The sequence below is a fragment of the Micropterus dolomieu genome, linkage group LG02 (genome assembly GCF_021292245.1).
Source record: "Micropterus dolomieu isolate WLL.071019.BEF.003 ecotype Adirondacks linkage group LG02, ASM2129224v1, whole genome shotgun sequence".
Taxonomy (NCBI): domain Eukaryota; kingdom Metazoa; phylum Chordata; class Actinopteri; order Centrarchiformes; family Centrarchidae; genus Micropterus; species Micropterus dolomieu.
In genome coordinates this window covers 21,641,865-21,669,090 of record NC_060151.1, presented here as the reverse complement: position 1 = coordinate 21,669,090, position 27,226 = coordinate 21,641,865, and the positions used below count along the sequence as shown (strand labels likewise).

The 27,226-nt window shown below is 39.9% G+C and overlaps 3 protein-coding genes across 26 annotated transcripts in view; 1 reads left to right on the top strand and 2 right to left on the bottom strand.

Moving 5' to 3' along the window:
- Positions 1-14: 14 nt before the first annotated feature.
- On the bottom strand, positions 15-8,809 carry LOC123959003 (dynein axonemal assembly factor 8). Of its 2 annotated transcripts, XM_046032835.1 has the most exons (30): positions 8,620-8,809; positions 8,394-8,501; positions 8,173-8,304; positions 7,932-8,048; positions 7,741-7,843; positions 7,496-7,607; positions 7,197-7,430; positions 6,820-7,107; positions 6,617-6,740; positions 6,351-6,542; positions 6,112-6,252; positions 5,832-6,020; positions 5,625-5,732; positions 5,339-5,483; positions 4,909-5,191; positions 4,473-4,555; positions 4,149-4,303; positions 3,645-3,771; positions 3,343-3,474; positions 3,092-3,256; positions 2,593-2,895; positions 2,371-2,424; positions 1,930-2,093; positions 1,672-1,843; positions 1,479-1,573; positions 1,272-1,392; positions 723-937; positions 531-622; positions 363-432; positions 15-214 (listed from the first exon to the last, which is right to left on the bottom strand). In XM_046032835.1, exons 1-30 carry the CDS (start codon positions 8,704-8,706, stop codon positions 146-148), a joined length of 4,380 nt encoding a protein of 1,459 aa, XP_045888791.1. In that variant the 5' UTR covers positions 8,707-8,809; the 3' UTR covers positions 15-145. The 2 variants fall into 2 exon arrangements, with proteins under 2 accessions (XP_045888791.1, XP_045888796.1); XM_046032840.1 differs by lacking the exon at positions 6,351-6,542.
- The window catches only part of mrtfbb (myocardin related transcription factor Bb), a 75,308-nt gene continuing 56,734 nt past the window's right edge, over positions 8,653-27,226 (top strand). For 13 of the 23 annotated variants that reach the window (XM_046032961.1, XM_046032953.1, XM_046032887.1 and 10 more), the window contains exons 1-2: positions 8,653-8,993; positions 15,273-15,316. The gene's annotated coding sequence lies outside the window, so the exon portion shown is untranslated. Of the gene's footprint in view, positions 8,994-9,090; positions 9,223-15,272; positions 15,317-27,226 lie in introns of those variants that run through there. The other 10 variants (XM_046032976.1, XM_046032969.1, XM_046032944.1 and 7 more) reach the window with 3 other exon arrangements.
- On the bottom strand, positions 9,669-12,190 carry igfals (insulin-like growth factor binding protein, acid labile subunit). The gene is made up of 2 exons (XM_046033097.1): positions 12,168-12,190; positions 9,669-12,005 (listed from the first exon to the last, which is right to left on the bottom strand). Exon 2 carries the CDS (start codon positions 11,998-12,000, stop codon positions 10,267-10,269), a length of 1,734 nt encoding a protein of 577 aa, XP_045889053.1. The 5' UTR covers positions 12,001-12,005; positions 12,168-12,190; the 3' UTR covers positions 9,669-10,266.

The window sequence follows — 27,226 nt, the reverse complement described above, 5'->3', positions numbered from 1 at the left end:
CAGGAAAGGAAAAGTGAAGTGAAAATATTTATTACATTGCAGTGACTTTCTATCTAGAACAGATATTTCCTGAACAATGGGAATTAGAAGACATTTTTCAGAGCAGACACGAAAATTCCAACTGAAGCATGCACATATTGGAACTTTATGGCACAATAGTGTGACAGCTCTCGGGAGACAAGGCATCAAAAAGGTAGCATATCAGCTGCTTTGCCTGGAGGACAGAATGCAACATAAATAGGTTCAAATGTGACTTGTTGACTAACAACAAAATGACATTTTGTGTCACAAAATCTTAAATCTTCACGCAGGATTATATGAATGAACCTTGAAGAAAAAGCTAAATCAAAATAATGATTTACCTCTTCCTCACTGTCGGGGTGGATAATCCTTTTCCCCACTTTTTCTAGGGCTGAGTTCTCCTTGTAAATGCTAGTGTAAAAGTGAAAGGCACATGGAAAAGGAAAACGTTTATATGTAAATATTCTACATGTTCCCACAACATGTGTTTGAGTCATCTTTTTCCATACCTTTCAAGGATCAAGTTAAAACTGGCCACAATTGCCTCTCCTTGCAGAGCCATGATGAGACAGACACAGGGTGCCATGTAAAGATGAGCCATCTTTTAAGGACACAAAAGAATCAAGAGAAAATCAACTGCTGATTGCTCGCTGTAAGACAAGAGGCTCTAAAGAAACTTATTTCAAAGCCAAATTTCTCACTCTCTCATTTCTCTGTGATATTTTCAGCGTGTCAGCGATATGGTTCCTCTGCTCATTATCCAGTATGCTCATCCTCCCTGCCACTAGGTGGCAGCCTGACCTCAGCAGCGGCTCCAGCATGTCCAGCTGGGATGGCACCTGGCTGAGCATTTGTGGAGCATTTAAGGGTATCAGCAGACAGGTTGTCTGCCAGAGAGCACTGTGTATCAGGGACCCTGGCACAAATAAACAAGCAAAGCAGGACATTTGTTTTTTTACAAAGGTCATATTTCAACATCCATTCCATAGGGGTCCCTGCCAAAGTCACAATAAATGATTAAATAATTTATGGGGACACGTTTTACTTTAATAAATGATTGAACCATGCAATGTTCAGTGCTTTGAGTTCAGAGTGATAGAGTGAAATGTTCCTGTGATTATGAGTGCACCACAAATGCAACCTGAATATACAGCATAGCCTAGTTCTGCAGAGTTTACATCATTGCACAAAAGTTATCATTACATATAATCGCCTGTTTATGAAAATAAAACCAGTCAAGTAGTCCAAACCTCCATTTGGGCCTGATGCCATCGAGGGTGACAGACTATCCTGATCCACAGGGGCCAGTGTACACCTCTGTGCACGCTCCACAGAGGCTAAGGGGTCTGAGCACATGCTGAGTATCTGAACCTGAAGAAACCAAGTACAAACACAGAATGTCTTTTATCAGTCAGAAGTACAACCCAGGTACTAACCCTTTTCTGTGACATGCATACCTGTTCCTGTCTCTTTGTGCTGGTTTCAGTACAGCAGAGCCCCTCTGGAAAAAGCCTCTTCACATCCTGAATTGCTTTCTGATATGATCCAGATCCTAAAACAATATAGTTACCAAAATGTTAAACACGCATTTAAGCATACACAGAAATCCTGTTCTTGAACGTGTGCTAGTGTGCAGTACAGGGTACTGACCATAGATGCCATTGTATGAATGAGCCATGCCATAACAGGTCGTCCTGAGGGATGAGTCCTCTTGGCCCAGGACATCCAGCAGCATCCTCACAGCATTCTCCCCCTCCAGGCAGAGAGCCAGTGATGAGCCAGAGCACAAGTATTCCACATGGGCCTCCAAGTCTGAGGGGTCCTGCAAACATCATTGAACATTGAATTATCAAGGCTTATGGTTGCATGAAAGGAAAGCTTGTTTTTCAGATAATCCTTCTCACTTACACCTTCGGCAGGCAGTAGTGAGGTAGCGATGCTTTTGTCCAGGGTCACTACACGGAGGCCCACCAACGTGAGGTCACTCAGCAGGAGTTTGCGGACTATTTTAGCCAGAGAGTGATTCCAGGTTCTTGGCTTGAACAGGCACACTGTGAGCAGCATCTGTGGATCTGAACAGAAAGTTCCCAGTATTTAGGTAATATTTTGAATGTTCAATATTATATTCATTACTTGCAGCATTTAAACGTTATAAAACAAAATTCTTTCATTAAAAGATTTAGCTTTTGATTATGTAAAAAGCACAAAACTCCAACTTAGATCACAGTGAAACATCAATATGATTATACAGTTTGCAACTATGATACACAAAAAAACTGAGCTGCATGAAATATATTACAAACTGTGTGTGCTGTATTGAGCCTATGAGCCTGGAAAGGATGGGCAAACCTTCTGCACTGCTGTTGTCGGGAAGACACTTCAGAGGTGGGTGTATGCTGTAGTCTGTTGGGGAAAGAAGTGGAGTGATGAGACTGTTCCCAGCTTATACACACAAGACTGTCTGCCCTTTTCTCCTTAAATGTTGTGATGGCCTCAAATACTTCAAACAAGAGATGTGATTTTAGACATGGCATCCAATTGCATGTTTTATACAGCACTCAACAAACTTACCACAAATCATCTCGTGCTCAAAGAAGAAGAGGGAGGCTTGTCTGAAAGCCACTTCAGGTGTGGGTGACATCAGGACACCGAAGTTAGCGGGGTAATCGTGTGGTAGGAGCTTCCTCAGTGAAGCAAGAGCATTCAAGCATCTAAGAGAACACACTAAGGCTGGAGAGGACATCAGTTGATCCAGGCTGTCGTGACACTGCTGCTCTCCCACCTCATATGGGCTCAGTTCCTGAGCCTGAAATTGAGTCAACGCAGGCAGATACTTCAGGCCAAGCAGCTCGAATCCTCCATGTTGTTCATTACCTTGAATATAAATTTAAAAAACAATGCAATTATTGAAAAATAAGGGGGAGAGGATGAAATAATTCACTCACATTCACACTAATTTATTCATTAAACTGTGCAGGCTGCACAGTGTAATTTGTTTGTTTACTGCCACTTCCCTTTCCAAAGCCCAGGACCGGCTGTGTTCTCAGAAATACAGCTGACCTTCACCCACCTCCTGGCCCTTCTGTCAGCACTCTGTGTAGGAGGCTCAGGCCTTGGCTCATGTCCTTCCCACACAAGGTCAAAATCACCACCTGCTCCATGTCAGAGCTGGGTGAATGCTTCTGATGCAACAGGATCGCACTGGAAGGATCTGGCACTGCCCACATACACCTAACTAAAAAGAAAATATACATAAGAAACATAAAGGGAAGCAGAAGAGGGGCTTCTACTAGAATCAGACACTGAAGACACAGTGCTTACCAAACATATGGGACAGGTAACTGCTGTAAGGCACAGTGTGGAAACAGAAGCTTGGCTCTGCTGTGTGAACACCATCAAGTCTGGTGTGGATGCAACCCAGAAGCTTTTCTGCCTTAAATTCTCTCATTAGGGCTGAAACATTATGGTAACTGCAAGGTTATTTTATTGACACGGAATAACTTGTGAATGTAGACTGTTGAGATTATTACCTGCACATTTTTACTTTCCATATAATTCATGGAGAGGATTTATGCTGTAGATTATTATTATTATTTTTATATGACTTGAGATGAGATTTACACCTGCTGGAAGGCTAACACTGTGGCGCATCGCATTTTCTTTCCTCAGTAACAACACCAGACAGTGAGAGGGTAACTCCAGCTCCTTCTGATCCAGTGTCACAGTATGTGGACTGCAGAACACAAGTGCCTATAGAGAAAACAAGATACGTAGGCTTCAAGACTGTGATGAAAAACAGAAGGAGAAATCTGTGTTTCTTTAGACCCAAGCAGCTGGAATATTGGCCCACAGTTAGAAATGTATTTGATGCAAAAAAGTATCAAGATCACAATTACAGCTAAATGTTCCATTATTATTATTTAAACACCAGCTCCAAGGTCTAAGAACCAAAATCCATACTCATTACCACCTCTATACTTGTCTCCAGTAAATGGTGAAATTCAAAATATATTATCATTAAACACTCAATTATTGACTTTTGTCATGAGGTTCATTACAATTGTATCCTTCAACATGCTGTTCTTCTGTAAGTTTGAACTCTCTGACTGACTATCTTGTAGTTCTACCTGCTGGTTGGTGAGTCCAAGGACTGCAGCTCCGTTGCTCTGAAGCTGCAGCCTCTGCAGCCCCCTCAGACTGAAGCCTCTGCGTTCACAGACAGACAGCACTTGGCCGTAGCAACATGGAGGCACGCCAGGCGACACCACAAGGAGTATGTCAGCTACGCAGGAGGAGAGAAGGATTAGCAGTTCCACTCAAGTGAATTTTTGATCCTTGCTACAAACAAAATTTCCCTCAGGACAGTATAGATTAAAGTTGAAAATGAAATGTGGACAGAAGCCAGTTTCCCCCCCTGGTGACAGTTTTGGCTTCTTGTTGAGTTATAGTACCTTTTGTTGTAGCGCACAGAAAGGAAGGTGATCCGCCTAAACTGAATAGGCTGCCTCCCACACTGTCATCCAGAGGCACAACTCTACAAACAAAAGTGAGGGTGACTGATTATAACACTGTCAGCAGGGTACAGTGGAATAAAGGCGCAAATATACTTACAATACTACCATACTTGTAGGTATATTAGTGAAATTTAGCTTCTTGAAAGGTGTTTTCAAGTTTTAAACTTTTCTTTGAACATAAAGATTTAGATTTACAGTTACCATCTTTTGAAAAATAAACAAACAAAAATAAAAGCTATTTCAATGTATCCACAGTTAATACGGGGTCATTCCTCCATCCAATTGAGAAATAATTTTTTGAAAAACGTATACACAGTGTAAAAAATATCACATGTTGAATTATGTTTTGCATTTTCAAATTATGACAACACACCTATTCAGAGGCCGGTTGTGAATCTGTGCACTTCCTCCTTTAAGTCTTCCTGAAAACCACAAGCACAGCTCCCTGTGGACTTGACTGGACAGTCGAGGGGAGTAGATAAGTCGAGGTTCTTGACTTCTGCAGTGGAGAGGGCTGAGAGCTTTCTTTCTGGGCAGCAGAGGACTTAAGGAACTAGTTATATCTTTCAACACTGAGTGGGCATGAGGGCCTCGAACAGCTAGGGCAAGAACGGGCTGGCAGGTCTCATCGGTTCTCTGGATAACTGATACAACACCTATGAATCAGAGGGAGAGTTTGTAAAGACTATTTCTATTCAATGAAGACACTGACAAAGCCCTAATTGTTGGCTCTAGGACACATAGTAGACCTGAAGGAAAGTTACTGAGTATTTTATGACCAGTTGGCTTTAATCATTTCCTACCAGCAATGTCACTCAGGAACCCCTGTGGTGGATAAAGGAGCCGCAGACCACATATATCGAGTCCTGAGTCAAGAACAAGCTGGAGGGTGTAGTGTGTTTTGAAAGGATGTACAAAGAAAGCTTTGCGCCACAGAGCAACCGCTACCTACAACAAAAATGAGAGAAAAGACATATATTCAGTTACTCCACCTTTTGTGTTATACCTCTGATTCAGTGCTTCCTATGATCAAAGGAAAACTGTTAAAATTAAATACTAAAGTACACTTTTGAAGGGCAACATGGTCACCTCTGTGTGTAGCTCTTGTGTGGTCTCTCTCCCCTTACAAACACGCTCCTGAGTTTCCACAGTCTGCCAGAAAAACCCTGGACTGAGACTAAATGTCCTATCTATAACCTGAAACACAAAGCCGAGGGAACAGAACACAGTCAACAGCATTCAAAATCATCTGAGAGCTTGAAAGTATATTAAATCACACCATCTGAAGCAACCCACCTTTTTGTTGGAGGTAGCAGAGATGAAAGAATTTAAACAGGAAGAGGGCAGGATGGGTGAGGCATAGGCTTGTTGGTCCAGCAAGTTATTCAGATGAGGTAGCCAGTGGGCAATTAGAGTGAGTGAGGTCTCAGAGAGGAACCTGCGGACATGGTTATAGAAAGGAGTATGGATGTCTATGTCCCTTTTCTACAAAACAGACAAAAGGAAGAACAGAATCAGTGCTCTGATCATCAGACACTGTAAAGCATGCAGAGATGTTTTTTCCCCAGCTACTCACCCTTGGTGTGTAACAGTGACGAGCCACAGCTAAAACATGCAAAGCCAGTCCTTCCTCTGTCCACTTCTGCTGAAGCCCTGCAACCCAGAATGGGACCATTGCACTGACCTCATCTTCATCATGACGTGGGTCTGGGCCAGCCTAATACACATAAACAAGTGGCCTTTACATGGTGAAGCTTCACAAACAGCAAACGCTGTCACACATCAGGAGAGAGAAGCCCCTAACTGCTCACTAACCAAAGACAGAAACCAAGCCACTAAAGTGTTGTAGATATGGGATTTAGCTCCAGCTGGATGCAGATGTTTTCCCCTCCCATGAACTCTGTCTCCAACCATGCCAGGACCGGAGAGGTCCACGATCAGTAACATACACCCCTTACTTTCAATATCTGCTGGTAATGTAGTGATTGACTGTTGATGAGATGCTTCCTGAAAGACAAGTCATAATAAGTGTAGGCCATTTTTTAGGTAGTGTATATTCGGAAAGTTTTGTGGCAACTTACAAAATCATAAAGAACATCAGTTCCTTCAGCAGCTGGCTGCTTCCGATTGACAGATTTGGTTGGACGATGTATTCCCAGCTGCTTAAGAATCTGATGGTGTTGTTTATGTTGCCTATGTTTGTCACTAACAAAAGCATTGTCATGGTTAAAATATTGTTTTCTTGTCAATGATGTGCTGAATGAATAAAGAACAAAATACATACCTCTGCTGCTTTGGTGTTTTGAGTGTACATTGCTGAGCTATTGGTGGGCTTTCCATTTTAGGGTTTCTGTCCTCAAACTGTACATGTGAAGTCTGTTTATCCTCCCACAGATGGTGTGACTCATGGCTACATGTAGACACTACAGGCTGGGGTAGCTTCTCTTTCAGTTCTTCTTCTTCATTCCCTAGCACTGAGTTAGGAGGATCTGTATATTTATCGGGACATTTAGTCCCATTTCTATTAATTTCCCTTATTTTCTGAAGCAACATACTCTTGCCAGTCACTTCCCTGGAAAGAGAGAAATGACTATATGAACTGAAACAAAAGGTGCTAGACTTTTAAGCATGACAAATGTTTCTAATGCATAATATATTTACCTGTCCCCCATCCATGATCCAACGTGCACTTTAAGATTGGGTTTCTTTGTTTCCCAGTGAGTGTTGTGTTTAGCCGGTGACTTGGACTCTGATGAAAGACTTGGGTATGTTCTTGGCGGTTTCAATGAAGGATCAGGGCAACGCAGGTCAATATAAACAGTGGGAAAATCCTGGTGGCTCAGCTGCAACTCTGCTGCCATCCTTTCCAATGACTTGTTCCACTCATTTTTCTGTCTGCATTGAAAAAGTGATTATTATTATCATCTTGGTCACAGGACATTAGCAGTGATATGACTTACCTGATGTGGTTTGGACTTTTCACAGGCTCTGGCGCAGACTTAGATGCCTGGCTGTTACAGAAAGCAACTAGTCTTTCCATTATATTCCCCTGGGACGTGCATTTGTCACCATCTATGAACAAAAATGGGTTGAAACTATAACACAAGATAGTAAAATTAATACTGTAAATTATTAAACACACCCCGATTATTTACCAACCCTTAGTCATTTGCTATAGCTACTGGGGTGTGTTATAATTACTTACCTGCTTGTATTTTCGCAGGTTCAACTGACACATGTTGCTGCAGAGACAGCCCATCCTCTCTCAGATTTTGGAGGACATCATCCAAATCCCACTGGTCAAGCCTCTGAATGTTAAGTGTGTAACAGCACTTTTTAATATATAGCAGCTAGAGAATATTTACCCTCTCCCCTTTTTTACTTTCCCAAACTCACCGCAAATGAGAGAACAGGAAAAACTTCATCAGATTTTGTGTTGTCCACATTTGGTTTTACAGAGGCGTCTAGCTTGGCTCTGTTCAACTCCACAATACCTCTCTCACAAGCATCTGTCTTTAATTATGGGAAATGAAAAGAAAGGCAAGGAAGGGAAAGAAAAGGATGCATATGACGTGCTATGACGCACTGGTGTGCTTTCCTCTCCGCACATTAGTGGCTGTAGATGAATATAACTTACCTCAGCATCAGAGTGATGGGTTCCCCACTGAGTTGCGGACTTGCCTTCTACAATTTCATCATCATCAAACTTTGCACTCTGGCTGCAAGACTCTTCTGACCAACAAGTGTGTGCTACAGGTTTCAACAGCTCCTGATTGAGAAAGCACACAAATATCCCATACACATATCAATGTTTAATGACATTTCTTCCACTAACACTCGTGAGACTAATTAACTAACCTCTAGTTCATCATCATCCAGTGAGAAACTGTCAAAGTCTTCTGGGACCTTCAGGGAAAGACCAGCTGGTCTTTGATATATGGTGAGAAGAACCTCTTCATTCTCGGACTGTAATGTTAAGTGGAACCATTATTTGCGTTTGTAAATCACGTCATGAAGATGTTTTGTAGCTATATATGTTGTCAGTTAGTAGCCGTTAGCACGTTTTAAGAAGGGTAAAACATACTGATGAAGAATCGAAGTCGATGGTCGGTATGTGTGGTTTCACTTTCTCCAGAATTGAATCCCAACACGAAGAGTGATTCAGGTCCATTACTATCGGTAGGAACCGGCCTACAAGATGAAGGAAGTTAGCTTTTATGTGGCGCAGTTGATTATTTGAGGATCTGGTTACCCTTGGCAACGGAAAACTTCTCTGTGCAGCACCTGCAGCACGCGTGCTTCAACAATGTTGCCTTCAGGTGCTGTCAGAAATATAACATCTGACTTAAGCCGCATAAAAACACACCAAGAAGTGTTTTAAAAATGAACAGGCGATTAGCATAAATACTCTCTGTAGTGACTGTCCATGAAGGAGAGAGAGAAAAAGACATGTTCGAGGTAGGTGAAGCTCAGCTGATCTGCACAAATATCAGTATCACTGAATGAAACTGCGAGAATTCTGGCTTGTGAAATGCAGCTTGTGCAAAATGGAGTAGTGCACTTGGCAAGCTAGCTGGCTTTCTAATGTAGTAAAATTAACTTAAGCCTAACGTGCTGTGTCGACCATAACGAGCCATCTGTTTGACTGAATATTGCACATGTTCCTATCGCGGTACATAATTTCATGGTAACGTTATTGTATTGTATTTTTTTCCTGTGAAACCTTTGACATTTTGCTAATACATGAGTGTTGAATTCATAACGTTAACGATTAAAGTCAGTGTTGTGGTGTAACGTAAGCCTATATGTGTTGTTGTACTGCGGCTTTTAGCTGTCTCTTGGATGTGGAACATTTTTAAGAAGTAAAAGCACATATATTTTAAAACATTTATTGCGCTTTTAAGGCAATTTCCCAACAATGTATTTTTCAGTCACAAACATGTTTTTGGCACACCAAATAATGCACACATTTACAACATACTTGAATACATGTTTGAGTTGTAAGCCTGTTATGTTTTTGCCAAACGTTTGTTCAGAAAGCCCAAAGCCACGGTCAACTAAACTCTAATAGCTTAATGGCTTAAATTAAAAAAAAAAAAAAAAAAAAAAAAAGAAAGAAAGTTCAATGCCATTTCAGTTTTGTTGCTCTTTGTTTTGCATAAGGTTTATCGGGATCCCAGAAATCCATCTGTTTCCATTTCAAACAACAGGCCTTTATGGTTTCTGCTCCACTATCCCCTTTTATTGTCCCAAAATGCTAACGACCACAGCAATGAAATTGCTATCACATTTTTATGTAAATGTGATACTTTCTGTGTTCAAGAGTATGAATGAAGTCCACGTGGTTTATACAGAACTTCAAAGTATATTTATATTAAATTATTATTATTTTAAAAACACATCTAAATGCATCACATTTAAAGCTATCCATTTTTATATCTCCTGCAAACATGTTTCCATATAAAGCAACCCCGCCTAGTAACCCAGTCCCCAAAGTGTTAAAACTCAGGGCTATACAGTTCTTACTCTCCAATGTCAATATAAACTCAACTATCTCAAAGCATTTGTAGTGGATTGAAAACAAACTGTCAAATTCTCCCTTTTCTGCAGATAAATTATATATTAGTATTACAGTTAAAATCTTGAAATAAGAAACTGAATGAATTGACATTGCTGAAAATATTAAAGGTAACACTTTTCCAGTTCCCTAAACACATCTGTGCATGGTTGTCTAGCAGCTTTCAAAGAGTTCACTGTCAGTATCCCGCAGGTCCTGGCCAGCTAGACGTGGTGGGCTGGTGCATGTAATGTTGTTGTATATGGTGATAGTTGTGTCAGGCTCTTCACCCTCTGCGTGGGTCTCCACTTGCCGAGGTATCACCAATGGATTCCTCAAGCTGTAGTTTCTGAGGGGGAGGGCGCTGCAGTCACATTTCCATCGGTTCCCAGACAGCAAAAGTTTTTCCATATTCTCTGGGAAATCAGGTACCATGCTTGTTATGGCATTCGCTCTCAGGTCCAGATAGCGCAGCCTTGGGAGTAGTTGCTTTGTGCCATTCTGCAAAAATTGTCGACATTCATTGTTGGACAACAGCAAGTACTCCATATTCTTGAGGCCAGAGAATGTATGGGTTGTGAGAACCTCCAGCTTATTGAAACTCAAGTCCAGTCCCAATAGGCCCACCAGGTCCACAAAGCTCTGGCGTTCGACCACAGAGATGTTGTTGTGCTGCAAGAAAAGCCTCCGTAGACCAGAGAGTCCAGTGAAAGCTTGAGTTGTGATCCTTGTTAGGCAGCCTCTGTCCAGATGAAGGCTGTGAAGCTTTGACAGACCTTTGAACACTTGGTCTGGCAGACTGTGGAAGCAGCTACCAGACAGGTTGATGACAGCCACATGAGAGAGCCCTGTGAAACTACCCACTTGTGCCTCCTGCACTTGGTTGTGCTCTAGCTCTAGGACCTCCAAATGACCTAGCCCTTCAAAGATCCTTTCCCCCAGGGCTCGGATCTTGTTATAGCTCAATCGTAGCTCTTCTAAGTACTGCAGATCACGGAAGGTCCTGGGCCTTATTCCAGTGATAGAGTTGTTGGAAAGACGTAGTACATGAAGGCTGTGCAGGCCCAAGAAAGTGTCGTCATGGAGAGAAGCTAGTCTGTTGTTAGTGAGATCTAGCCATCTTAGCGACTTCATGCCTACAAAGGCTCTAGGTACCACTGTCACAATCTGATTCTGGGCCAGGTAAAGCTTTTGTAGTTTAGTGAGTTTAACGAACACATTAGCTTTGATGACCTTGATGTAATTTCCTGTCAGATCCAACTCTTTAAGCTCAGCAAGATTTTGGAAAAGCTGTGGCTGCAAGTAAGCGAGTCTGTTTCCTGCAAGGACAAGCTCTCGTAGACCTTGCAGGTCATTGAAAGCCGCCTCAGGTAAAACTGCAATTGAGTTCCACCCTAGGTTGAGAAGCCACATGTGTGAGAGTCCTGCAAACAGTCTTTCCTCAATACGAGTGAGCTGGTTGTTATGCAAACTAAGTGAAGCAATGTTAGGTGTATTCTGGAAGATTGTACCTGGTAACACCCGGAGGCGATTTCGCTCAAGGTGAATGTGTGCTAGCGACCTAAGTCCCTTGAAAGCTTGAGGGTCAAGTGTCACCAGCTGGCCACTCTGCAAATTCAAAAAGTCCAGGTTGGTAAGATCCTTAAAAGATGCTGCCGGGAGCGAGGTGAACAAGTTGCTATCCAGCCAGAGAGAATGAGTGGATTGGGGCATGTCTGATGGGACTTGTGTGAAGTTACGAGCACTGCAGTACATGTTGAGCTCCAAGCTGTAGTCATCATGCAGACAGGTGCATCCCTTAGAACATGGAATAGGCTCTTCGGCCACTTTCTCTCCAGCTGTGTCAGGGTCTGGCAACACCAGTGATGTTCCCAGTACCCACAACACCAACAGCACAATGGTTTGCATACCAGCTGTGGAGAGAATATTAATATAAAAATATAAATACTCTTCAAATATATATAAAATCCCTACAGACTGCTGTTAAAATGTGATGCCTTCCTATTTTTGTAATTGCAGTTCTTTTTTAGAAATTTGAATTTAATTTGGTTTTCAGCCTAAATGATGTTGCTTACCTTAAATCTGAGAGGTCTTGATTTAAGCTGAACAGGCTACGAAACACTGAATGACTGAACCTTGTGCAATTGTTTGTATGCTGAATGGAAAGACTGCCAAGCCCCCAAAACCTTCTTTCGTGAGTCAAGTGCAATGAATATACAGTTAACCCATTCATGACCATTAGACTACTGAATGATACTAGTCATTTTGTACTGACCTGACTTTTTTTCCATTTCCAATTTGTTTTTCCACCAACATTTACTTTATATGTTCCATTGCCTTAGTAAGGTGTTACCTCTACTTTTGTAAAATTCTAAGAATTATTTGTACGTACCTCAATTACTCTTAACACATCTCACACATACTTTATTGTTAACCTAAAAAGGGATTCAGTGGAAATGGCCTTTGTTGTTTACTAAAGTAAGGTTCCTGTCACTGAGTGCATTTGCTGTAGATTTTAACTGATATATAGTGGTAAAGAGATAAGGGGTACCCAGTGCACTAGACCAATTTATGATTTTTTTTCTTTTTTGCTTATACTTTACCTTTTCAAGAAAGGAGCATTTGACGAGGGGTAGTAATATGAGGCAAAATTGTATTTAATTTCTTATCTCAAATTTTTAAATGCCAGTGCCGTTTCTGTTTAATTCACTTGTTTGACTGTGCAGGATGTGGTCAGTTCCAGAGGTCCATTTCCTAATCACATCTGTAACTGTAATGACTAACTTTCTGTTTACTCTTTTTTTTTTCTTTTTTTTTTTTCATGGTATTTGGGTTCTTTTAGACAACCATGAACTGGTCATGCCCTAAAGGACAACCAAATCTTGATACAATGTATGCTTGCACATGAATTTTATTGAATGACTTGCCACCTCGAACACTATAAAGAAAAACTTGAATATATCCTTTACATTTCAAATGTTTATCACTCAAATCTGGTTCTCTTCTGCAGCAAATAAGTAAGCCAAATGTTAGCAGTTAGGCAGTGTACGTGATGCACAGCACAACCATACCTTCTTCAGCTGCTAAGGTTGCACTCAGTAGATGTACTGGCAAATGCATTACCTTTCTAATTATTTTGATTTTATATTGGAGTGATAATAGTCCCCTGCAGATTAATTGATATGAATGCCCAAAATCTATTGCTGTTTAATTTTAAATCTAAAATTAATATTTTTAAATGTGTAAATCATTGAACATATTTATATTGTATAATACATTTGGAACACTTTGGACAGTACACAGAGTGACTCAAGTATCTTTCTATTAATTTGATTATTTTTTGTGATATTTTTATTTTTCATGGCATTAGAAATGTGTCAGGTGAAAAGACCACTGTGTCCTCACTGAAATCTTTTTGTACTTCCTGCCAACCAATGTCTCATTTCCCTGAAATTGAGGAGTCTAATACATTAAAATATTTATTTATCTTGCCAGCAGAGAGCACTGCTGATCTGTTGTCACATCTAGGCTCAAAAGCTTGGTATGTCCTCTATATGTTAAGGGCTTGCTTAACCTTCTAAATGAAAATGTTTAATGCTAAATATAGTATGACCAGAAGTTGTAAGCAGATCATTTTAAACATAGATCATTATGATGAGTCTGACAGGTAACAATATAGAGCTGTTGCTCTCATATTTCCTAAAGTCTTTGAGCAAGGCATATTGGCTTCACTATATCAACACTCGAAAGGGAGTTTGTCTGTTAACGTTATCAAGTAATTTTAAAAACTGAAATACAACACTGCAGCTTTCACTGCTTTCTATCAAAAACTTGCCATACTGAGTGGCAACAATAGTTAGTTGTTTCATTATTGTTGCTCCCCTGACAAACACCTCTAATTGACTCATTCCCTGGCACTCAGACAAAGATTTCCAGGTTTGTCAGTGGCGTCCTGAGTGGAGGAGAAGAGTTTTCATTGCGGCAGAGCCTGCTGCTGTAGCTATAAATTCTTGCCTGGGCTGTGCTTGTTCTTCGTGAAGAATAACTTCCTCATATTATTCTGGATACATTTTGTGCTTCCTCAGCAGTAGAGAACATGCCTGAAAGCTAATCTAAATTGGATGGGTGCACGCGGATCATTGTTGAAACCCATCATAACCTTCTCCTTCACTCTACTGCTATGCAAATAAATATCAGAACTCTTGACATGTAATGCCAAGGACCCACACTACAATTTTGTATGATCCGTTAAAACTGTACACAGATTAATTCAGTTGCTGCCCTGTCAGGTCTGTTTAAGTCACATCTCTTTTGTATTGACAGACATGTTTTAATTATTGTATGTCAACCTCGCACGTAGAAAGCAAGTTAGTATTCTTCTGGTTTTGTATGTGTGGCTTATTAAATCTACTCAATATTTTCGTTGTAAATATATCACGTAGTCAAAGATAAAGTCATGCTCCACAGATTGGGGTAAATTATCAAGGGGTTCTTTAAGCCCTTGTCTTAACTTTTAACCAAGTTTCATTGAAATATGCAACAAGTGTTTGAGATAAATGTTAAAATTCATCAGTTGACCTATTAAAAATAGGATTAAGACTCTCATATTCTTATCTTTTGTTTTGTTTGTGTTGAGTTTTTGTTTAGGCTGGCAGCCAAGTATTTGTACACAATGTACCGTCAGAGCTGATTCTGGGTTTACCTTGAAACCATTTGACTTTCCCAGTTACATTATCAGACATAAAACACTGAGATTAACACTTAAAAGATCTAGTTTTTATTTTTGTAAAGCAAAACAGCCAACACCACAGTACAATCCTAGAAGAACTAGCTCTAAAATTGACAGAACCATAAGGCAACATATGACTCCTCCTGTGCTGGTGCAGTGAGCCACTAGATATGCATAATGTTGGACCCTACTGTTTGTCTCATCAGTTGCACATTACAGCACTGCATTTTAATACGTGGGACAAAGGGGTGCATACAGCGACGGGTAGACAACCAAAGGAATTACTTTTTTTTCCTTTGGCTTTGGTTTTCCCTGCCCTTTTGCTTTAATAGCGCCCACACATTAAGGTTAAGAAGGTTAAAAGATGGAGCTCAATTTCTTATTCTCTATTGCTATAAACTAAGCGGAGAGCTTTAATTAAACTAAATTGTTCTTTTTTGTCCCTATACAGACTTAAAGTGAGAACAATCCAGCTTCCCCAACAAGTGAAATAAGGTAAGCTGAACAGGTTAAATTTGAGTAATTTCTTGTGACACAAACACCAAATTTATTTTGAATGACAACCGGCTCAGTCAACACTGCCATCCACTGGCTGATCGTTGGACTCTTATCCCTTCACAGTAATTTAAAACAAAACCAAAGAGAAACATGTCTTGTTTGAGAAAGGCAACTTTAAATCAGGGCTGTTCGGTGGCCTTTCACCCATTGAGGGGATGGTGGTTCAGTGCTGCTCTGAACCCTTTGACAACCAAAGACCCCGACACCCCTGCAGTTGCTATTAATAACACCGAGAGCTCACAGTCAACTCACTGCTTTCTTAGAGGAGAGAGAATACGTCGCATTTATCTTGACTCAGCCACTGTTTCCAATTGATCGTGATCATTGTGACCAGAGCAAATCACTACAGCTGAGGACCCAATTAAGCCATTTGATTTTGCCTGTTGGATGTGTGCCACAAGATGGATTTATTTGTAGCACAGGCTTTTTTTTGTTAGCCATTCTGTACAACACCCTAGTGAAGGCCCTGTTTCGATACATGTTGGCTGAATAAAGAACAGACTCCGTAGGTCAGTTAACAATTAGGTAAGGTAGGAAGGTGTGGCCAGCAGATTCATTAACATGGATGAGCACTGACTTTGCTGAATAACCTTGAACACACCCAAATAATGTCAGCTTCTAAGGTTTGAAAGAAGACCGATGAAAGACACTTCACGCGCTCAAACCCACACCAAAGTCTGTCCAAATTAGCTGCCAGGCTTTGAATCATAGAGGAGACCTGGATCCCATTCAGAGGAAGAAATAAAAGCAGCTGTCCCAGGAGAAAGAAAATGCATAGACCTCTTTTAGGTCTCTCATCCGTTTATTCACTCATTTATATCATGTCACATGGCCTGAGCATGACGAGAAAACATTTCAATTGAAGGACACAATTAGTGGTTTATTTATTATGCACTTATCCTATAGTTTTAGATTCAGTTTTTTTATCTATGCAGACTCAAATAGGTAGAATGACCCCCCAAAAAAGCTGAGAAGTACAAGGCTACATTCTTATGAGAGGCAGTACGTTTTTAAAAGTACCGTGTGTATAACTCCCCCTTCCTTTCAGATGCTTTGCACTTCATCTGAATGTAATTTTGAAGGATGAGTATTTCATTTTTTCTGTGCAGCTGTGTCCAGGTGAAAGAGTGATCCAATTTCAGGCAGTGTTATCCACATCTTCATATATCTGGGCCAAACAATAAACACATATACATAGCAACACGCTCAGCTGAGGCGAAGTCAGTAAAGCTGCTGTCAAAGTCTGATGACATGCGGAAGTTTTGAATGGCTGGTTTGTAAGTAGAGCAAATCCTGGTTTTGCAGCTTAGTTGACAGCAGGTGCAGCTTGAGTTGCACTACTGATGTGATCTTGTCTAGTTTTCTTATTTCAGTTATACACTCAGTTCATTCTGCATATCAGTTAGTCTGTAATAAACACTAAATCCGGGAGTCATTGCTTGTCTTCTAGCTGTGCATATGCTGTGTTTGATGCAGTTCATGTTACCCAATTCCTCAAAACCTTTTTATTCTGAAATGACCAATTAGTTTTAAGTTCATCATAGATATGCAGGGTAAAATGTGTGTCATTGCAAGGTGATGAAAATGGTTACATGTTATCAGTATGTAGCCCCAGAGCTCCTGCTCTACATTTAGGGTAGTAGAGTGAATAAATGTGGATACAAGTGTAGGTCAATAATAAGAAATAACGCTGTGCCTGTGGGATGAGAGGAATATTTTGAATGTTCCTTTTCTTAGACAGAGATTGTAGCACACAGATAGCACTTTAGCAAGGTTTTATTGGAAAGTGCTAGATCCCTTGTTTGGTGGTGATTTTTATTTATTTTTTTATTATGGCTCATGAAGAGACTTTACAAACCACACCACAGGCCATTGTACACACAAATTGCCCTCCCTTCATCAATATTTGAATCTTTCATAACTGAGCCTCAGCAGCTGAACAAAGCAAAAGATTTGTCCCCATGGATCTATATGACAAAATATCTACCACAGCTCCTCAAACAAAGAGAGTTTTAGGATTCTAGTGAACAAAAGTTTTAAAGGCATCTTAAAGCTGAAGGAGGATGTTCACATTGTTGTAAGGGCCTCATACGTTTATCAACAACACACAATGCTCTCCAATTATAATTCACAATAGACAATGAATAAATGAATTATTAAATAGTCCAACAGTAGAAACAGTAGTTTCGCTGCAGGAGAGCTCATTTTGGCTGGCAGCATTGGTCCTGTTTCTGCTGTTTGAACACAGGCAACTGTGATGTTAGTCCTCTGGAGAGATATAAGGCTGCTTCATTCCATCTGATTTTATTTGGGCTTCACACTATTGTTGCCCTCCTGACTGAGAATGGTTTACTGCAATTGTCTTCTGTCTGTGTGTTAATGAACAGAATGGGGACATTGTTTTCTCTTGTACATATTTCAGTCACATGCAGTAACACTATTTTCTCATGTTTTACCACTTAGGTATAAAGAGATTTAACATTTTTGAAGGTAGTGATGAGGACAAGAAATTGTACATTTAACAGTAAAAAGAAATCACAGTTCCCCTTTCAGCTAGTATTTTACATAATATTAAGCTAATGATGCTGACCTTCTGTGCATGTATTTTTTGAGCGGTCTTACTAGCATGGAAATGATTCAATTGTATTTTAATACATGTAACCTTGGTGTATCATATGTGTTTCTAAATTTATAAATTAGTGGTGTCCAAACTTTTCATTCCAGCAGCAACATGGAGCCATGAGCCTGTTCATTTAAGAGACTATCGTAATGAGTGAGTTTTAATAACTTTGTGCTGAAACCTAGAATCTGTAGTCATCTGTAGTAAATAGATGAATTTATCACCATTGACTTTCATTCAACAGTATTGGTGAGTGAATTTCTTTCATCATGTACAATTGAAAAGAAAATAAGTCCAATGCACATGCTTTGATCCTTCAGCTACTCTTGCTGCTTTTCTGGGAAAATCACAGCAACTATTTTAGTGAGACAGTCCTTTTATAGTTACCCTCTGCAAAGAGTTTTCCATGCTCGGCTATAAATTGAGCCACCTCGTAGCTAGCCCTTGTAGTATTATCCTAAGTGTGGTTGACCTGAAAAAAATGTCTAAGTGGCCAGTCAAGCTGTCTCCCTTTCTCTTTTCACTCTTTGCCCATGTTGGACTTGAAGGACTTGTGTTTAGCTTCAAAATGTCTTCCTATGTTACCATAACGATTGACTCTTGGCGAATTAAACGGACACATTTCCGCTTGAGCTCTGTAAGCGCACTCAGTGTGTCCATATGGTGACACCCATCATTGCATTTTAATTTGGTTAGAGGGCTAAATATAATTGTAGTATTAAAATAACATCACCAGCCATAAACACAAAGATTTACTGATTTATGCCCTGAGTGTAAATCCATATATATTTGAATTTTGCATTAATGGCAGGTTTCATGAATCTCTTTTTGGAGTCGTCTTCTTTAAAAAAGGACTAGGTCTTTAAAAGTCTTTATGCTGGTCAATGTCTCATGTGACTTTGTTACTAAACCTGGTGTCCAGAGCGCTTCTGGGAGGCTTGCAAACTTATGGAATGGATGTGCAAGAAAGAATGGGATAAAGAGGTGCAGCCAGTCTGAAATTACAATGAGGCCGAACAATTATTAGCCATGTCTGTGACTTGAATGGCTGTTGTCATTCAGTGAGTAGAAAGAAGAAACAGGCAAGAGAATGAAGGATGAGAAAAATAAAATTAGTACATTATATGACGATTACCAAATACAATAAAACAGGCCACTGTAGTCGTTCCTCCCTCCTGAGTCACTAAGATTTCCAGAATAATGTGGGATCCACTTTAATTTTATCGTGACCCAAAAGGTTCCATAACATGTATTTGAAAATCACTGTGCTTTATTACACCAAACCTGATTTTTACATTTCATCAGCTTGCCATCTCTCACCCTTTCCATGACATTTCTTGATTAACTGTGGTCAAACTATGAGCTCTGCTCTTCACTGTCTGTCACCAATATATGACTCATCTCAGTAATTTTTCAGTTTCTAACTTCAAGTTATCGAGGTAGTTTATTTATCATTATACAACACAAGGTTGTCAATGAAATGAAAGTTTGTGCTCCATTCATGCTACACACATAGAACTTACCAGATAATTAAATGTAGGCGAGAATACGGTAACATAGGCCTATACAATAAATAAAATAAAACAATACATATAGTTAATTAGACAGAGACATTTATACATGCATGTATACACCCAGGAAAAAAAGTCTGCAGTGCATGTTTTGAAATTGCATCTGGGGGAATATAAACAGAAGCAACAAGTCAGTGATGATGTTTTTTTTTTCATTGTCTGTCTGACATTTGGGAAATGTTGTTCATCCACTTTGACTGCATTTGAGCACAAAGCATCATCGACGTAAACAGAGTCCGCCTCCTCTCATTTTGCCGGAGCTCTGACAGCTCGGAACACAGTCCACGCGTCTAGTGCTTGATCTGGGATGTTGCTGTAGCAGGTCTCTGTAAAGATGTGGAACAGTTCCATTATGTCCAGACCGGACATTAGCCAGAAGCAGCTATAAGTCCATTGGGGGAAGCATAAGCTCCTATCCAGGCTCTCTCTCCTCTTCTCTGGGGTGATCATATAACCCGCCATGGTACATGGTCCAGTTGATCGGGCTGGGTGGATCGTCTCATGGTCTGCTACTCTTTAATCCAAACTCCAGCATTCTTTTCTACTGGAAAAATAATTTTACTTGCAAGTAATTCAGGTGTATGGTGCTACATGTGACCTTTTAACATAAAGAAACTTGTTAACATAAATTTGGGGCAGTAGTTCACGTGCTATAAATGAGTAAGGGCACCACGAGAAAGGCAGCAGCCTCTTTTCACCTCTCTACACTGCATTTTACATTTTTGTATAAGTGTTTTTTCCCCAGGCAGTCTAGATTGAATTGCAGCACAGAGCTATACAGGACAGAATACAAAAAGCATTCTTCTCTTACAGTATAAAGAGAGCTAATGCAGAAGGGCAGATGGCCTGGAAACCAGACTAATCTGCAAGCTCATGTTTCGTTTGCTCTGGCAGATTTGTCTGCCCCCCCACCCACCCATTCAGACAGATTTTCACCCATCCTGGATCTGGTAGAGCCAATCACAACCATTTATCTAATATGGGGTGGGTTTGACATGAGGACCGCCATTGTTCGTAAACAACCCAAATGGTTTCTGGTGATGTGGAACTGTTTCTGTTGAATCCTGTCAGTATTAAATTAACTGGACAGAATATATTCTCTTAAAGAAGAACAAACAACTGCACTTCAAGGTTTTGTTAGTAAGAAATATGTATTTGCTGTACCGACAGGATTTGGTTTAATTTACCTAATATGCTACATTACATTTCATGCTCTAACTGGTTGTAGGTCTATCCAATTGCGTCCAGAGGCATTTTGGTTGGCGCCCATTGATAACACATCTTGGTAATTGGAAAAATAACTTAGAGGCCCAGGTGATGCCAGGCTAGGGAACAAATGAAAGACTTCCATCCATCCATCCACCTGCATACAGGGTCGCGGGGGGCTGGAGCCAATCCCAGCTGACATTGAGCGAAAGGCAGGGTACACCCTGGACAGGTCGTCAGTCCATCGCAAGGCCACACATAGACAAACATCCACTCACACTCACGTTCACACCTAAGGACAATTTTAGAGACACCAAATAATCTAGCCTGCATGTCTTTGGACGGTGGGAGGAAGCCGGAGCACCTGGAGAGAACCCACGCAGACACGGGGCGAACATGCAAACTCCACACAGAAAGGCCAGGGCAACCAGTTGTTTGAACCCACATCCTTCTTCCTGTGAGGCGACAGTGCTAACCACTGCACGACCGCGCCGCCCCAAATGAAAGACTTAACTATATAAATTTCTTCAATTAAAGAAATTAATTGTAATCATTTATTTAATAAAGCAAAGGAAAGACCAAAGCTCGAGGTATTCGCATAAATCTCTTTGAAGTGATGGTACACAATTTCTTTAGACTAAAAATGGAAATTTGCACCTTGACACTGAAGCCAGTCCCCTCTTTCTTTAACAAAAACATGCACAGATACAAACAAACAAACACACTTTTGGCTAAGGTGTCCGTCATCCCAGGCAGCACTGGGAGCACTTTATTCAAATTATCCTTGAACTTGGAGCCGAGAATTCCTTGTGGACCTCTCATATTTCTTTCTGTTTGTGATCTCTGTTAGAGGGGCATCAGTGTGATCACCTCACAAACGGAGCAGGAGACAGTGAAATATAGGTTAAACCAAAACTTGGTTGGTGGGGGAATTGAGTAATGTAAATCATATCAATATGGATCTCAATATTTCAGCCCTAGTTGTTACAAACTCTATAAAGGTGAGAGTTTGGAAAGCAATGATACATGGCGATAATCAGAGTATAACAGATTTTTAACCCGGGAAAACAGTCCCTATCCCAAAATAACATGACCTTTCTTCCTGCCTCGGGCAAGAGAAAAGACTTCCTAATGTCTTTGTCGGCTGTGGAGGCATATCTCAGAGGAGTTCCACATTCCTAATCTCTGTGTGCCTCCTTTCAGAAACTCTCAGATTTTGCTCCAAGCTGCTTCGCTTGCTTTTATAGCGGCACAATGATCCTGGCTATGTTACTCTGCACTGGCTTGTAGAATGGATTAATTTGGAGCATTGACAGCCTATTCTGTCCCTGCTGATATGCATTTATATGAAGGGAATTGCTCCCTTATTAACAATCTAGCTTGACTGCAGTACAGTGGAAATTGTGACCATTCATGTCTTCTCTCCTTTCAAAATGAACAAAGTTCCCTGTAGATTTTCTATTTTTTTATTAAAAAGGACACACCAACATAACACAGTGCTTGCAGATTAGAGTATTTGTTCATTATATTGCTAGTTACAAGTGGTAGAGTGCATGAAAAGCAATAATTGTTCCAACACAGACATTAGTCCTACTCATTCTTTGTCAGTCTATACCTTGTAACCTACACAACAGCAATTTTCCAGTAAGACGCTGAAATGTCCCCCATTATCTTGCATGGTAACTCACATTTTGTAATTACTTGTTTTTTAATAAGCAGCTAGAGGAATGCCTCTGCAGCAGGACGCGTAGCCTGTCACAGTCTAGTTTTTCATGTAGGGTACTGAGAGATGTAGACAGCTTGTCATTCGAAGATTCTCACTGGGCTCATTCTTCGTTGAGTGTAAAGAAATGTTAGAATTGGGAATTCTGGAGTCAGGACTTAAATCAAGTGAAGTAATTTAATAAAGTTATGGAAAACATCGGGCATAATATTACACATCTGTTACACCCCTAAAATTGCATCCTTGTTGGTAGCTGTGGACAACTTTGCCATATTGCATGGTTTAATTGCGTTCATACAATTAAGTCTTATGTTCACTGATAAATCCACCCTGAGCCCCTGAGCGCGTCTGTTTCAAACCAGCAGAGTCAGGTGTTCCGTTAGCCTGTTGTTAGTGAGATTGATGATAAGACTGTAAATTACTGGATACGATGTGGCAGATGAGGGTTGCAGTCTGAGTCTAGATAGTGGGGGCGTGTGGTGTAGATGAGCAGTGGTGTGATCATTGCTGAGAAAAGAGGATGCCAGAATGCACTGCCCAGTGTGTCTGAAAATGGTTTCATGGCACGCAGGAGTTGATAACTTGATAACTCTAACATGAATTTACTTATTTTGACATGGACAGCGCATATCAACAAGTATTTTTGTAAATTACACTAGAGAGAATTTGACAATTTTATACCAAAAACTTTTTTGAGAGATTCAGATTTCATTTTTGTTCACACATTCACATATAGAAGGAATAAAAATTAACATACTGTAAATATATTTCATATTAAATATTAATGAAGACTTCTATTTCTACTAATCTTCAACATCACTGATAATTCAACTATGTTTTTGGAAATCAGTTTTGAATGTCTGTCTCATCATGTCTCATGTTGAATTTTTTCATTTTTATTTACATAAGCTCTGTCACCTTTAATAATTCCTTTTTTGAATTAGGCCTACATTGGGTGCATCTTTTGAAACACACGTTGAGGATATATGTAGATTGCTTCTCATCTTTGTAAAGCCAAAGGCTAATAAATACATAATGAATCTTCAATAAGTAAGGCTGAACCTCTGTCTTTCATCTGTACACCCTGATGAAGAAAACCATGTTGGGCCAAGGGAGCAAAATCCACTGGGGATCCACACAAAGCCGACCTTTTCACACTTATTTCTTTGCCTGTCTGTCTGCAGGTGTGTTATTGTCTGTATTTGTCCTCTCTCTGATATTCGGTATATTGTGGAGCAAAACACATTTCCCGAAGATCCTGGAGCTATTGTCAAATAATATTGACAAAAAGTTACACTGTTGCACCTCTTGTCAGTGTAAATAATTGCTTTTTGAAAAACGGAAATCTGTCCCAACACATTGTAGAAGCAAGGAAATGTAAGGAAAACAATAAATGCATGTAGTGGCAATGAACAAGGGCAATGAAGTTGTCCAGTCCCAGAGGACTCTCTGAACTAAAACCTGTGGCACACTTTTCTTTTACCCCCGTGCATTTGCTTTTCCCCTGTAGGTTTGGCTGTTTGTTAATTTGTGAGTACAATCCTACAATTATTTCATGTTCAAAAAAATCATGCAGCTTTTTTTTTTTTTTAAATGTCATTGCTGTAGGATCAAGATTTTTCACACACCAAGACATGGCCGTGCCCCTCAGTCTGACGGAATTAGGTTATTGTGCTGATTTAATTTCCAGAGGGAACCACCCTGGTGGTAGGAAACATCATTTGCTAATTAACAAGAATGTCTCCTGGCGTTTTCAAGAAAATGACAGTGCTCCCAGAGGCTTGTTAAAACTGAAGTTCTGATAAGACAGCACGGCTGTAAACAGGAGTAATCTGCAATAACAGGTCCAGAATGGATTGAATTCTCCAACAAGTGTAAAAGTAGAGTGAAAAGCAAAGTGATCCATATGTGCCCTCAGTCAATTGCTGTGTTGTCCTTAACAAGTGAGCTGCCTGCCCACCATAGTTCTGGTGCTTTTGTTTAGCAGGTGGAACATTTCTGTGTGGGATTTATGGTTATTAGCAACGAAAGAAGAATTGAATTGGTAAATTTTGTGTGTTTGTTTGTAAGTGTGCTAATTTTAAAACGCAAGAAAAGGTGCTACATTTCCAAAGGAAAATATTATTTTAAGTATTTGAGGAATTATATGTATTGCATTTAAAATTAAATGTAAGTCTATACTACCAAACACATAGACACTGCTTTGTTCTCTTTCATTCATGTGCTATTCTACTGTTCTTGTGCTTATTTAATCATACACTTAACTTATCAACAAGAGACAAACTTGAAACCTCTGACTAGTTTAATTCGAAGAGGTATAAGCACTTGGCTGAATCAATTCAGCTTGTTTATTAATCTATGCCTTGATAGATAAGCGTGCATTAAATGTTTCACACGAGAGTAGTAGCAACAACAATCAGCACACCACAAAGCTTTTGCAATCATGTTTTTACCAGCTCAGAAATATATCAAAAATACGATCGATGTTAACTTTTAATTAAGGACATGGAGACCATTTTTACGCGCCTTCATCTCAACACGCCTGGACTACTGCAACATCTTTTTACTAGCTTGACCCAAAAATCTTGATTGACTCCAGACTGTCCAGAACTCAGCTGCCAGGCTTTTAACCAGAACAAAGAAATATGACCATATCACCCCTTTTTTAGCTTCATTACACTGGCCCCCAGTATGTTTTAAAATGGACTTGATTACTTTTAAAGCTCTTCATGGCATCTTGCCCTGTTATATGTCTGACCTTTTAGTCCCATACGCACCAGCACGTACCTTGAGGTCCTCGGGCAGAGGTCTGTTGTCTGTTCTAGAGTCTCGACTGAAAACTAAAGGGGACAGAGGGTTTGCTGTCAGGGCCCCGAGGCTCTGGAACAGCCTGCCTGAGGAAATCAGAGTCAGTGAACTCTTTTAAGTCCCTTCTTAAAACGTAATTTTATAGGAGAGCTTTTATTTTATTTTATTTTATTCTATTTTATATTTACTTTTAACTTGTATTTTAGTCTCTTAAGTGTTTGCACTTGTGAAAGCACTTTGTAACTTGTTTTTGAACAGTGCTCTATAAATAAAGATGATTATTATTGTTATTATTATTATTAAAAGAAATGTCACTCAGCGGTCTGTAGTAAGGCTACAATGAGAGACTCAATGTGTATAGCTCCCAGTGTTTGGACTGAATGAGTGTGAAAGTGAGTTTGTAGCCTGCTGTTGGTATTGTGTTAATGCAGTTGAACAAGCAGTTTAACATGAGCTTTTTTATGAAAAGTTCTAGTTTACTGATACAGAGCTTTGGACTAAGTAATACACTTATTAGTTAAACACTATGAAGTAGGTAGGTAGGTAGATACACTATGTGAAAGTCAAATAGACATAATTTTTATAATGACAGAATAATCATCCTTTTAAATCATGCATGTACAGCCTGAAAAAGGTTTTGAAAGCACCATAAGTAGAAGTTAGTACCACTGAACATCATGGCCAAGATTACTTACCTTATTGTGCAGCTTAACGCAAACACGAATAACAACTAAATGTTCAGCCTGGTTTCATGTTGATAAATTGCCAGTGAGCGATGGGTTCAGAGGAATTTAAAGCAGCAAATCTACCAGGTCAAATTACCTAATCATAACTATCAAGGACAAACAAAGACAATGTATTAAAAGAACAATGGGTGTAAAGATACGGCCAGAATACTGGTTTCGAACATTCACAAAATGAACTAACATTATCGACATAATGTGCAGAAGTAACAGTTCTGATGTTATGTCAAACATGTCTATGTATTGTGTTGCAGAGATATCTACTGAAGTTGGCATGCTAATGAGCTAGCCCTGGATCATCCTGTGTCGTAATACCTTTGTAACTAATTTCCATTACATTACCTCAAGAGGCAATAGTCCGATAGTACAGCTCAGCCCTCCCCATTTCAGCTGGGAGATGTGCATGTGGCAAGTTTTCTAGGTTACACTAGCTTCTTTTTAGTCTAATAAATAAAACCAACAAACAAAATACACTCACAAAATGTCAAGAAAGGAAATATTCTTACACATTTTTATTATCAAAAGACAAATAAAACTGTACACCTTCTGAATTTCAATTTCTCTCTTTCACTGAACTAATTGGCTTGTTAACACATTGTAAAACACACTTCATTCCAATTCAAATGTTGTGGTTAGTGTTTCCAACAATGACCAACTCAGATTTGGTCGTAATAAACCCTGCCTGCTCGCCAGCTCCAATCCTGGCGCCCATTCCAAGCTCGGCTATAGGACCTCTAAATTAGCTGCACCGCTAACTGAGCTAACTAGCAGTTAGCAGTAAGTATGACCTGATATGTGATGTGCTGACCCCTGTTTTTATGGAGATGAATTTGACCAGTGAAGAGTACTCTCCATTCTTGCACGTGGTACCTTTTTTTTTTTTTTTTTTTTTTAAGTCTGGAGAATAGAGTTATTAAAAATAATTTTAATGTAGACAGTATAATGACAGTTAAGATTTTACAGCTGGCCCACACTTAAACAGAAATACCCATAAACTGTAGTATATTGTACAGAAGAGGTCCCTGGCTGCACTCATGTGCTCTTCCATATTGTTGATGATACTGAGCCGAGATACCATCTTGTGTGGTGTTGGGGTGGGCAGCTAATGGAACCAGCTAGAATCTGAATTTAAAAAGGGAAAAACAACAAAAAGGTTTCATAAAGCACCAACAATGC

What these genes read in the sequence shown, in the direction of transcription:
- LOC123959003 (XM_046032835.1), bottom strand. Translation starts at nt 8,706, where the DNA reads ATGGACCTGAATCACTCTTCGTGTTGGGATTCAATTCTGGAGAAAGTG. An exon ending in TGGCTTGGTTTCTGTCTTTG is followed by an intron (nt 6,253 to 6,350) that starts GTTAGTGAGCAG and finishes TATGTGTATTAG; the next exon opens with GCTGGCCCAGACCCACGTCA. An exon ending in GTTCCTGAGTGACATTGCTG is followed by an intron (nt 5,192 to 5,338) that starts GTAGGAAATGAT and finishes TCTGATTCATAG; the next exon opens with GTGTTGTATCAGTTATCCAG.
- igfals (XM_046033097.1), bottom strand. Translation starts at nt 12,000, where the DNA reads ATGCAAACCATTGTGCTGTTGGTGTTGTGGGTACTGGGAACATCACTG.